The sequence below is a fragment of the Crocodylus porosus genome, unplaced genomic scaffold, assembly GCF_001723895.1.
Source record: "Crocodylus porosus isolate Cpor-Errol unplaced genomic scaffold, CroPor_comp1, whole genome shotgun sequence".
NCBI classification, from domain to species: domain Eukaryota; kingdom Metazoa; phylum Chordata; order Crocodylia; family Crocodylidae; genus Crocodylus; species Crocodylus porosus.
In genome coordinates this window covers 3,603,691-3,615,535 of record NW_017728921.1, presented here as the reverse complement: position 1 = coordinate 3,615,535, position 11,845 = coordinate 3,603,691, and the positions used below count along the sequence as shown (strand labels likewise).

The window sequence follows — 11,845 nt, the reverse complement described above, 5'->3', positions numbered from 1 at the left end:
GGGACGGTTCGGGGCACGGCTGCCAGGCAGCTCCCCGCTGCCTGTGAGGTGCCAGGCTCCATCGCCTCCCTGCGCCCGCCTCCCACGGGGAAGGGTTTCCTGTGTGGAAGCGAGCCACGTCTGTGGGGGCCGTGGCTTCAGCCCCCCTGCATCAGGCAGGACACGCACTTCGCCTTAGCGATGCCCACATCGGTGGCTGCCTCGCCACCCAGCCTGTTTGTTGGGAAGCCTGGCTGTGTCCCCCAGTTGCGGGACGCTCGCCGTGTTCATGTCTCCCCTCGAGCAGAGAGAACAAGACTGGTTGGCTTCGCTTCCCCGTGGCCAACCGTGGGCGAGTGGTTTGTTGCTATGTGGAGCGCACGCCCTCCGTCCGCGTGAGGGAGTCGCTTGTCTTCACCTCGCTGAGGTGATTTTAAGTTAGAAAAGTAGTTCTGTCTGCGAGACAGTTGAAGTTGTGTGTGCGAGGCCTGGTGAGGACAGGTGTGCGAAAACTAGGAGCTGTGAAATCGCGAAATCTAGACCAGAAGGCGTGCTCCTTTAAGCAACATCCTGGTTTGAAATGGACCTGGAGTACCCTCAAGAAAACCCCATGCATTGGGTTTTTTCCATCTTGATATTAGGCACTGTTTGCCTGGTTTAAAATTGCCCCAAGGAGACCCCATGTGTCTTTTTTTTTTCACCACACCTTGATCTTGTTGTTTCGTGAGGTTGTATATAAAGTTTTGTTCCTCCTGGATGTCAATATAAAGGGAGGGAAAATATATCCCCCCGACTGGTGTTGTTTGTTTTTGTGAGTCTGCACGTTGCATAGCTTGCAGAAACTTTTTGTGAGATCCCAGGTAGAAATAAATCGCTGGGGAGCAAGGAGAATGGCGCTTGGTTAGGGATGCACTTGTTTTCTCGTGGAAATGGTGGTGGTGCGGGTCTAGGTATCAACACCAAATAGGCGTAGTTCTCAGGGCTCAGTCCGGGCACGACATGCTCCTGCTTAACGTTAATTTAAAAGACTGCCGAGAGTGAAGGTCTAAAGATGCAGTTGTAATACAGAAAAGCACATCTTACAGAAGCGGTAACTGCTGCCCTTCACTTTACTTTGATGTGACTTTGCAGGCAGTCGGACTCAGCAATCTGCTGAGGTCCCTTCCAACCCAAGCATCTATGAATGTATGAGCTGTCTGAATTTTCTAGTCGTTAAATTGTCATTTTCGTATGTATGCGGAGATTGCAGGGTGACTTCTTGAATGGGAGAGAGTTCTAGTATTGTCATCTGAAGTTGTAACTTGAATTGAGCAATGTGGTGCTGAAATACTAACATGCAACCGAGTCTTGTTTCAGTGCTTCAACCACTGGTGGTAGTTGCCAGTGAGAGTGAATGCCTTTGAAAATGCCATGTGCTATGTGTCTAACATTGATTTATTCAGAACAGTCTTGCATTTAGTATCCAGTATCAGAAGTCCTGTATACTTGGAGCGTAGCTTTAAAAAAATGTATTTGTGCACTTTTCTAAAATGCTTACATGGGGTCAAGATTCTCATTACTTCATTTCTAACAGTACCGTTCTCTTTGCACTCTGCACTTTATTACTCATGCTGCCTTGACAGATCTATATATTTTTGTTGTATTTGTTCTTCGTACGTTAGACAGAAAGTTAATTGTATTGACTTCCAGCCACTGAATATACACACCCATAAACTTGCTATTAATAATCTGTCTCTGGATGTTTTTCTCTTTCTGAAGTTCTCCTGGATGTTGCCACCTTTTTCTGTTCCTGATAAACTTGTTTGTTGTTGACAAAACATCATTCTTGTTCTGTTGCTGTTCAGAAAACTGGTGACTTTATTTAATGTACTTCAGAAGACCTAAGAAAGAGAATATATAAAGACAGCTGGTCATGTAACAGCACTAATATAGCCAGTGAAATCTGGAAACTGAATTTTTGTCTATATGTTGGAATATAAATCCTTGAACAACAACGATGACAGTGACAAAAATATAGAGAGGCTACAAGTTCATTCTGTTTCAGAATTTGTAAAACCTTTATTGGACAAATCTGTATCTGAATTTTAATACCAGTATAGAATAGCATGCGCATGCTACAACCTCCGCCCCCACCCCCCAAAAAAACAACCCAGCTACTTGACTCATATATTACATGAGAGATTTTTGCCTAATTACTTGAAATACTTCAAAGATTTTTGCTTTTGTGTGGACAGTGTGCATCCTTTGTGCTTTAACTTTACAAGATGCCTGTTCAGTTAGCTGTGGCTTAATTCTCCTGCACAGACATGGCCTTAGAGGCAAGTATTAAAGGTCACTTAAGGTAAATCTTAATAAAGTAGTGTACACATTGTGTACCGTTTGCCAAGAAATTACTAAAGACACTTTTTAAATGCATTGCAATGAGAACTGTAGTCATCATTTAAAAAAAAAAGAGTAATATACTTTAATTAGGAATACTTTAATTGGGTCTTTAGGTCTGTTGCAGTAGCATTAAAACTTTTGGCCCTGCAAGCCAGGTGAGTGGCTCAAGAGCAGATGGGGCCCTGTGCAGCCTTGGCAGCCCGCTAGGATAGAGTTGTACACTGCCTCTGCATGCTGGGATCAGGCACTGGGGCCCGTTTCAGGATTGGGCCCTATACATCTGGTCCAGCATACAGGGCCACACTCGCTGGCCTGCGAGGCCTCCCATGGTTGGCAGTAAGGAATTGGTGCCACACTCTTCTGCTAAATTTTCAGGCTCCCAAGCCAGGGATTGGGAACCCCTGGTCAGCTGGATCTGGCTTATTTGTTCTGCGATAGGGCTAATATGTCTCAAGGTTTGATGCTGCACAAAGATTGCATTGATTTATTCTTTTTTAAAATTAGTCTCTTATTCTGGTATTTGTAATATGACTACATGTCATTGCAACTGCAAGTAATGGTATAAAATTGAGAAAAAGAAAAACTGGCTATTCAGCTGACATTTTTAACAGTTGAAGCTGTATTAGATAGTAGAATAATCTCCCTAGGGAAGGTGGAAGCTTTATTTTTTGAATCCTTTAAAACTGGGCTGTGCAAAGCACTATAAAATGTTGGTGAGGAACAAACCTGCATTGACTGAGAATGAGAAAACCTAGTAGGTCTTCCAGTTTACTGTTATGTTAGACTGCATGTCTCTAGGACCTAATCCACTGTCTGGTAATGTCTTTTGAAACTCCCATTTACATACCAGCTTAGTTTCTACTGCTTACCAAAGCAAAGGTATCAGTCCAGTTTACAGAAGAGACTGTTTTACCTGGCTCCTTTGTACCACTTAGCCTTTATGTTATGAAAGCTCTGGGTAGATTTTTATAAGGAATAACCAAAAGAGCCTCTTACGGCACTTTGTGTTGGGATAACTAAACCCAGAATAAAATCCCTGATGTGTCAGTGAGCGCTAAGAACTTTTTTCCAACTACTCGGTCTAATGAAAGATACCACACCTATCCAAAGAACCTTCCCTGGCAATGACCACTGAACATTTAGATCAATGAAAAATACATTTTTGAATAAAGGTACTACCTTTCCAGCACAGGCCCCCACCAAGTATAGAGAACAGACTTCCAGCTATTTTTGCTATATGTTGTAACCACTGTGTATGTTCTTTTCTCACAGATTATCTTGATAATGGTAATAATAAAATGGCAATCCAACAGGCAGATAAACTGCTGAAAAAACACAAGGATCTTCACTGTGCTAAGGTAAGCCCGATTGGTTTTTTGTCAGTTTACTTTTATTTAGTTAACAGAGTTCTGAAATTTGGGGGCATTCAACTGTACTTTTCAAGCATCCAGTTTTCTCTGCCATTTTTTAAGCACACTGTGGTCTCTAAATGTTCAGAATGTGAATGGCCATAGAGAACACTAGCAAGGCTTGTTAGCTGTTTATTGTGACCGTTCTCCACTTACCATAGTTAAGATGACATTTGTTTCTAACTAGTTTATTTCTTCATAAGCTGCTAAGAGTAATGTTTAATAGCTTCTGCTTTATCAACTCAATAGGTTCTAAAGGCAATTGGCTTGCAGAGAACTGGGAAGCAAGATGAAGCATTTGCTCTAGCACAGGAAGTAGCAGCGCTTGAACCCACGGATGACAACTCTTTGCAAGCATTAACTATCCTTTACCGAGAAATGCATAGACGTAGGTTTTTTGTTTCGCTTCTCTTCCCTTTCTTTTACATTGTTTTCCTATATACACTGAACTGTTTCAGTTCTTTGAAAAGAAATGAGATCCATAATTTGATGGGAAAGATGCCAAGCTAAGCTTTCAGACGCAGGCACATGAATAACAAGCACAGATGTGCAGTTCAGCTCCTGAAGCCAATCTGAATTCTACAAGTGCTTTCTCTAGGCATCTTATAGGTAAATGAGCTCACAGAAATGTTAACGAACGGCAGGTTAATCATAATATCAAATGAGTGCACTTGTTTATTCTGGTGAAAATCATTTGAACATGTTTCCTTAAGGCTGTAGTTAGAAAATGGTTACTGCAATATGTGTGAACATCTGAGGAGCAGAATAGGCAACATGACATCCAGTAGACAGCGTCAGGAATGTAGGCAGCTGTGCTGCGAAGTTGGAGGACAAACCCTGGCTCTTTCTTCCCCTAAATTACTTGCTTTTTGCAGTGTTAGGGTAGTACAACAAAACTAAATCTTGGCTCCTTTAAGCAGCCTGGGAAACAAGCTGGGCATTCTCATTCTGGAAGGGAAACCATATATGTGCAGCACACATTCAACACCAAGAGGTCACTCTTTTTCTTCTAGAAATCTTTTCACTATTCTGCAGATGTGGCAGGGATGTTGATTGCCTTATCTACAGCATAAAATTATTGTAAAGCAGAGGTTTTTTTCATGCATATGGCAGATGTAAAACCAGTCCTTAATACGTAGCAACCTCTTGCGTCATTTTAGTTTATTTCATGTCTGAAAACCTTGATTTGCTAAAGCCCCTTTACTGCAGCATCTTAATGCCAATGCTTTTTTTCCTACAAGTCTTAGCAACTTGCTTAAAGGTCAACAGTCATATTGTTTTTTAAAGGTGTTGAGATGTCAACATTTTGCTGTAATGCTGCAGAATGTATAAGTTTCTCTAAGGGGATATTTGTAAACACTTGAAGCCAAGCTTTCAGTGTACCTGAGACCTTGTTTTTGAGCAGTTTACAGATTTTTTACACCAGTTATTTTTGTTTGGAACATTTTGTTTCCGGTCCACTGTATATTTTTATGGTTTAGCATGTTGAAAGAGAGAACCCGTGGGTGTTGAGCCTAGTTAGATTGCTCTACACGGTATCCCAGATGTTACCTTGAGACGGCTGCTTTATAAACTTATCCCATATGTGTCTGAATTGAGTGTCTGGTTTTGGTTTAGCGGAGTTGGTAACTAAGCTTTACGAGGCAGCTGTAAAGAAAGTTCCCAACAGCGAGGAGTATCATTCTCATCTCTTCATGGCCTATGCCAGGGTTGGGGAATACAAGAAGATGCAACAGGTATGTTCATCAACTCCAGTTACTGTCAATTTGGGTGTCACTTGTACTGACTAGAGGGGAGAGCTGTCAGCAGTATCTCGGTAACAAAACAATGTATTTACCAAATTTAACACTTCCTCAATGGTCTTTCCTATACTATACTGTATTGCCGAGCACACTTTTAAATTATATTTTAGTCGCTTATAAAGTTGACCTAGAGCAATTAATTTAAAAAATCCTCATGTTTAATACTTGATACAAAGTAAAAGAGCCATTGTTTATATTTGCTTGTTGTATATAGAAGACTGTTGATTCCCTTTCCTTTAGAAGGGAGGGATAGCTTCCTCTCTTGTATGTTTGTCCTCCTTGGGACATTAGCTGCCTATTGGTACCAGTTTCAAAAAGCACTCGGTTTACATGCAACAAAAATCCCAGAACTTGTATATGATGTAATAAGAGCTTTGAGCCATGTAGTTCAATTTAATATCGTCTGGGTTACTGTTTTGTTTTTTTTTACTTTAAGTGCATCTTAGTTTTCATTTGGCAAAGCAATCTTGTGCCTGTTAGTTTTGTTTCTGTCCTTTCCAAATTAGGTGCCTGGAGAATGCCTATAAATGGAAGTTTCTTTCCCAAGCACGCGCACTCCCTCTTTCACGTATGCAAAAATAATAAATAAAAGGACAGAGAAGCAGGCCAGTCAGTTCCAAGCTTTCTCTCTTCCCACTAATAACATGATTGGTATCCTTACATGAAACCTCAGTCTGTATAACCAAAACTAGAGCAGAACAATGGTGCTAATCTCTGTCATGGCTCAACTGGGTTGTAGCACAGCTTAGTTCAGATTGGGAAAAGGGCTGAACTGTACTTGGCACTTTACAGAACGAGAAACTTTTAAATAGATTACTTCACAAAAGGATTAAACTTATGGTATCATAGTGTGTCTGATGTCAGATTTATGCCCAGGACTGCTAGTTTGCAACAATTCTTACTGTTCTCAATGACTTTGAAATTAATTAAAAAATAGCTCTAGATTTGACCACAGCACAAAAAAAAGTCTCTGGGTTGTTAGTCTCTAAGTTTGCAATGATTGCAGTGGTTAATTATTTGGCTGGTGTCAGCGAGACTGATGTCTTACAAGAGCTAACTGCATCTGAAGTCAGTATCTAGGTGAGTGGTGGCATTCTGGTGGTGTATGTATAGTACCAAGTTACAGGATTATTAATAAGGGAATATACATGCCTGCCAAGTGCTAGATACTGATTCAGAATGATCTGATTTATTCCTGTTTAACATGCCCTGGGTCAGAAGTTAACAGCTTTTATACTAAAAGGGCAGGAATGTAGTTTGATGTGAAGTGTATTGCACCATATGTGATATTGCTCTTCTACAGAAACACAGCATGCTTATTTGGTACTAGTCTAAACTTAACACTGCTTATTTACTGTGTTTTTGTTTGCATAGACAGATCCTTCAAATCATCCATGATTGTCATTCCTTTTGAATTAATGCCTTAAATAAGGATTATGATTATTCAGACGAAGCAGAACCCAGAATTATTTTGCTTCATGCACGGTCATATTAAAACAATTGTTTTGTTTAGGAATTTTCCAAAAAAAAAAAAAAGGGAGAATCATTACTAACTTAATTTTTCAGATATTTTATATAATTTTTAGCTATTTCTATGTGTGTACATCTTTTAAAGATTATATTCCTTTTCAAGTCAGCACAGATAAGCATGTGTTTTACACTTCAGGGTTCAGAATCATCAAGGACCTGAGATCACATCAGTACCAGGTCATTTCAAATTGAATAGTATTGCAGTCCCAGTTTAGTTATGGGTAAAGAGCAAAGGCCTAGAAAACAAAAAATCTGTTTATAGGTGAAGTTCTAATTTATTACTGAACTAAGCAAGACTCTTTTTCCTACCCCGAATGTGTAGAACTCTGCCCGCTGTTCAAAAACCCCTCCAGCAACTGCAACTTTTGCTGACGTTCTCCAATGAAAAGAACTTCAGTGAAGAGGCCCCATTGTTTACTCTAGCCCAATACATTGTGCTGCATTAGGAGCTTTATGTGACAGCCCAAAATTCAGAGACGATTGACCTTCTAATAATTGTACTCCTAGCTGGAATAATGAATGAAAAATGCCAGTTTTAAATCGATAACATTACTTAACATTGACTTGACCTTTGGTATGTTCAGGGCCCCATGCAAACGTATCTGGTTTAATTATCCAGATTTATCGTCATGAATAGTAAATTGAATTGGTACATGCCATTTTACCTAAAGACTTAGAGATGAAGACCTCAAACCATTAATAGGATTGGGGGTGAAAAATAAACCATCATCTCTTCAGTTCTATCTAATCTCAAATGAAAGCCCTGAATATGTAATTGAGTATCATCATCAGAAAACTGGCAAAGAACATAGAAATTAAAAGGAAAAGTTTGCGCCTCCTGTAGAGGCGGATTAGGTAGTTTAAAATACCAAATACTGTAAGTATCTGTTGTTTCTTCTCAAATTAAAACTGTTAAAGTACAGGAGGAAAGTTAAGCCCCTGTTTATATAAAGAATTAATGCAGTTGTGGGAAGACTGTGAAAACTTCTGTTCACAGCTAAATATCTTTGAAAACTTTGGCTAGGCCTTGATACTCAGGGCTACATTTTTCAGCTGGGCCTCCTCAGTCATCCCTGTGCACATGCATTTGTGTTTCCAGGGACTTGTTCTAAAAATCATAGCACAAGCATGTATGTACAAATTAAGTGTACATGTGCAATTGTTACATTCACGAGGTCTCAGTGTGGTTATGTGTATATTAATGAGCATGTGCACAAGTGGAGATCAGAGCTAAAAATGTCCATAATCTGCAGGCATAAGTGCTCTGTTTTACCGTGCATGTGTCAGTCTGGTGATGAAATCCATTGTCTGTTAAGGCAATCATCTAATTTGCCATTCCTCTAGAAATGCTTTGTCAGGCCTGCTAAAACAGTAATGCTTAAGAACTAGAGGCTTATATAGCTTCTTCCATTTGCTGCTGCTTTTGTAATATATGTTGGGATAAAAAGGGTCTTTTTGAGATTGTGGTCAAATGGAGTCAATAACCCCTCCCGTCTGTCCATTAATCCCCAGATATTGTCCTCTGTTTTAGTCGCACTGTTTAACTTGCATTTGCATTTGCTAAAATTACAGCTTATAAGTTGATTCACTTTGGGGGATGGTACATGCACATCTTTTCTTTTTCAGGCTGGAATGGCACTTTATAAGATTGTTCCCAAAAACCCTTACTATTTTTGGTCTGTGATGAGCCTAATTATGCAGGTGAGTACAGCAGTGCAGGTGAATTTAAGACTTCAGCAGTGGATGTAACGTTAATGGAGATGTTCCGGGCCTGTTGTGAAAATGGCTCAGTTGCTTTAAGTAAACCAGCTGCTCTTTGTGTAATAGTAGAGTAAATACTAATCTCTTCCCGAACTGCCTCCTTTGTGTAGTGCAGACATTTATCTGGCATTTCTCTTCTGTATAAGTGAATGGGATCATGCTTTTTGGTATAATTCATGATCAACAAAATCACTTCACTTCAGTTGTTAATGCAAACACTACGTGCCATACTTCTCCTTTTAGTTCCATTCACTTAGAACTAAAAAATGAATTGTCTGCCCATCACTTTCTGCAATGCCTCAAAACAGAACTGCTCCTTTCTGTGACTGGGTTATAAAGCATGTAGGAGGTCAGGCCTGCCCTTACCAGGGTGTCTTTTGGGCATAGGAGGCGGAAGCAAAACATGCTTTGTTGTAATCAGTAAAGGTAACAGACTTAAAGATTAAGTAAATTTCCTTTGTGCCTTGATCAGGCCAAAAATAAGTAGGGAAATAATAACTGTGCTTGAAAATAGTTTGATTGTAGAAGAAATTAATTTGTTCTTCAGACGTGGTATTTACTAGTTATGTTTGATCATGGAGGTCAGAATACAGTGAGTCCCACATTGTCATTAGGTTTTTAGCAGAAACTCATTTTGCACACATGGACACAGTACTATTAATGATGCTAGCCCCAAATGGGTATTCTTTGGTTGTAGCATGATTCATTTCACAAGGAAAACAAATGCAGTTTTCACTGGGGCAAAGTGAAAGGCTGATGAGACATTACAGTAATTCTTCTCTGTGCCTAGTCTATTTCAGCCCAGGATGAAAACCTCTCGAAAACTATGTTTTTGCCTCTAGCCGAAAGAATGGTGGAAAAAATGGTGAAGGAGGAGAAGATTGAAGCAGAGGCCGAAGTAAGATTTACAGATGTTTTCTACTTGACTTCAGCATCACTGATAGATTGTATGAGTGCTGTGTTATGACAGCAGTGTAACTCAAACACATTTATAGCATATTTGGTAAAGAGTGTGGTTGCCATTATGATGCTTCATAACGTTTTATTATTAAATGTACAGAGCACTGTGGTAGGGATCCAGGGACAGCTGGCCAGTCAGTGCTAGCTCTCTCACTTCAGATCACGACGAAAACATCAAAAAAGAGGTTCAGAGAGGTATGAGCTTTTTTCAGAGGGGCTGTCAGTGAAATTCACATCCCATTCCGTTTTTTTGCTGGCATATAGCTGCTCATGTTGTCTGGGGTTCTCTTCTTGGTTGTGCAAACCAGTGTGGTAAAGCACCTTTTCTTACACGGTTGTGTGGACTGAAAACATGAAATAAGTTCTGCAAAGAGCCTCATTTTTTTGAAGGAGTTTTTAAAAAACGATTTTCACAACTGATGAAAAGAATATCTACACAAATTTGTGTAGTGGCAATTCATGTGAACCTACGCAACAATTTTCTAGAAAGTTACAAAGCATACCAATAACCAGCTACACCATGAAAATTAATATTAAAAATGATAACTAAAAACTGAAATTAGAAGATAAACGGGGGAGCCGTTGGATGCAAAAAGGGCTAAGAATCTCAGCAGTCAGCTCATTGCTCAGAAAAGAAGGATGTGTTTGAGATGGGTGTTGTGGGGAGAGGTTGGTTTGTCTGCAGGGAACAGAGGACTGTTACAAGTATCAGGAATACATGAAGAAGGTGTGAAATAGAGGCAGAGGAGGAATACAAAGAGTAGTGAGGAGAGAGGATGTAGAAGAGCACAGGAACTGGGGGTAGGGCAAAATTGTGAGTTGATTGATACGTGAAATGATTCCTTTCTGGCATGTGCAAATCCCTGGAGGTACTGTAGGACAAAGAATAGGAAATAAATCTTACTTCTTGAATTTTCCTTTGTGGCAATTGGCATCACTAGTCTAACAGGTAGTGTTGGCTGTCTCCTCTTCCTAATGACAGTAACACAAACTGCTATTTATTTCTAGACACTCTTGTTTTCTTTGCACATAAACCGCTTTTTTTCTTAACTTGTTTTCTTTGCATATGTCAACATACCCTAATCTCTTTCTTCAAGGTTGAACTTTACTACATGATTCTGGAACGCTTGGAGAAGTATCAAGAAGCCTTGAGTGTTGTTAGAGGAAAACTAGGAGGTAATTTTTAGAGAAAAGTTTGTCAATTAATAACTATGGTTGTATGGAGGTGTGATATGTTCAGACTTTTTTGGGGAAGGTTTTCAGTGTATTTAATTGGCAAATTCTGCATATGTACTACAATATAACTTTGTGAATCTGGCATGCTTAGGACCAAGCACCTGCCAGAAATGTGAACAGTTCAGATTTTTGAAACAGGAGCTCAGGGAGGGCGGGGGGTAGTAGTGGGGTAGCGGTGGCCAGTCCTGGGGCAGTAGCCGCATGCAAAGTGGCAGCGTGGGGTGGTGGATGGTGGTGGCAGCCACTGTGTGCAAGCTTCCCCTTCCACTGCTATGGGACTGGCTCCCACTACTCCCCAATGGAGTATAGTTTTTAAAAGTGCCTGCTATTCGATAATTCCAGATTTTTGAGGTTATACTGTAGTTTGAAGTTAAACATAAACTAATTTAACTCATAACAGTAGTTACAAACTTTGCGGCTAGTTCCATCTGCTCCTCAGTACCAGCCTAGAATCGGTGCTTCCAGAAATTAGATTATGCCCCTTACTCCATATTTATGCCATAAAAATGCATTTGTTGGTGAAGAACTAGGTTCCTGTTGAACTCTGCTGTTCTGTATTTAGCCTGATCTACTTTCTAAAGGAAAGGTGTGAATAGCTGAGTGGATGCTTGTTTTATTAGATTGTATAAATGTGCAGGTTCGTTCCCCTCTTGTCTTCTGTTGGCCCCAAAGCAGGATAAAGTATTTCCTTTCTGATCACATAGTTTCATAGTAGCTAGAGTCGGAAGGGACCTAGGAAGATCATCTAGTCCGACCCCCTGCCTTGGCAGGAAAGAGCACCGGGGT

The 11,845-nt window shown here is 40.1% G+C and overlaps 1 protein-coding gene across 2 annotated transcripts in view; it reads left to right on the top strand.

Moving 5' to 3' along the window:
• The window catches only part of NAA25 (N(alpha)-acetyltransferase 25, NatB auxiliary subunit), a 40,162-nt gene that overhangs the window by 4,402 nt on the left and 23,915 nt on the right, over positions 1-11,845 (top strand). The window contains exons 3-8 of one of the 2 annotated variants that reach the window (XM_019538809.1): positions 3,633-3,719; positions 4,020-4,158; positions 5,388-5,506; positions 8,729-8,803; positions 9,654-9,761; positions 10,921-10,999. In XM_019538809.1, the coding sequence (XP_019394354.1) occupies positions 3,660-3,719; positions 4,020-4,158; positions 5,388-5,506; positions 8,729-8,803; positions 9,654-9,761; positions 10,921-10,999 (580 nt within the window). In that variant the 5' untranslated portion in view covers positions 3,633-3,659. Of the gene's footprint in view, positions 1-3,632; positions 3,720-4,019; positions 4,159-5,387; positions 5,507-8,725; positions 8,804-9,653; positions 9,762-10,920; positions 11,000-11,845 lie in introns of those variants that run through there. The other variant, XM_019538810.1, reaches the window with a different exon arrangement.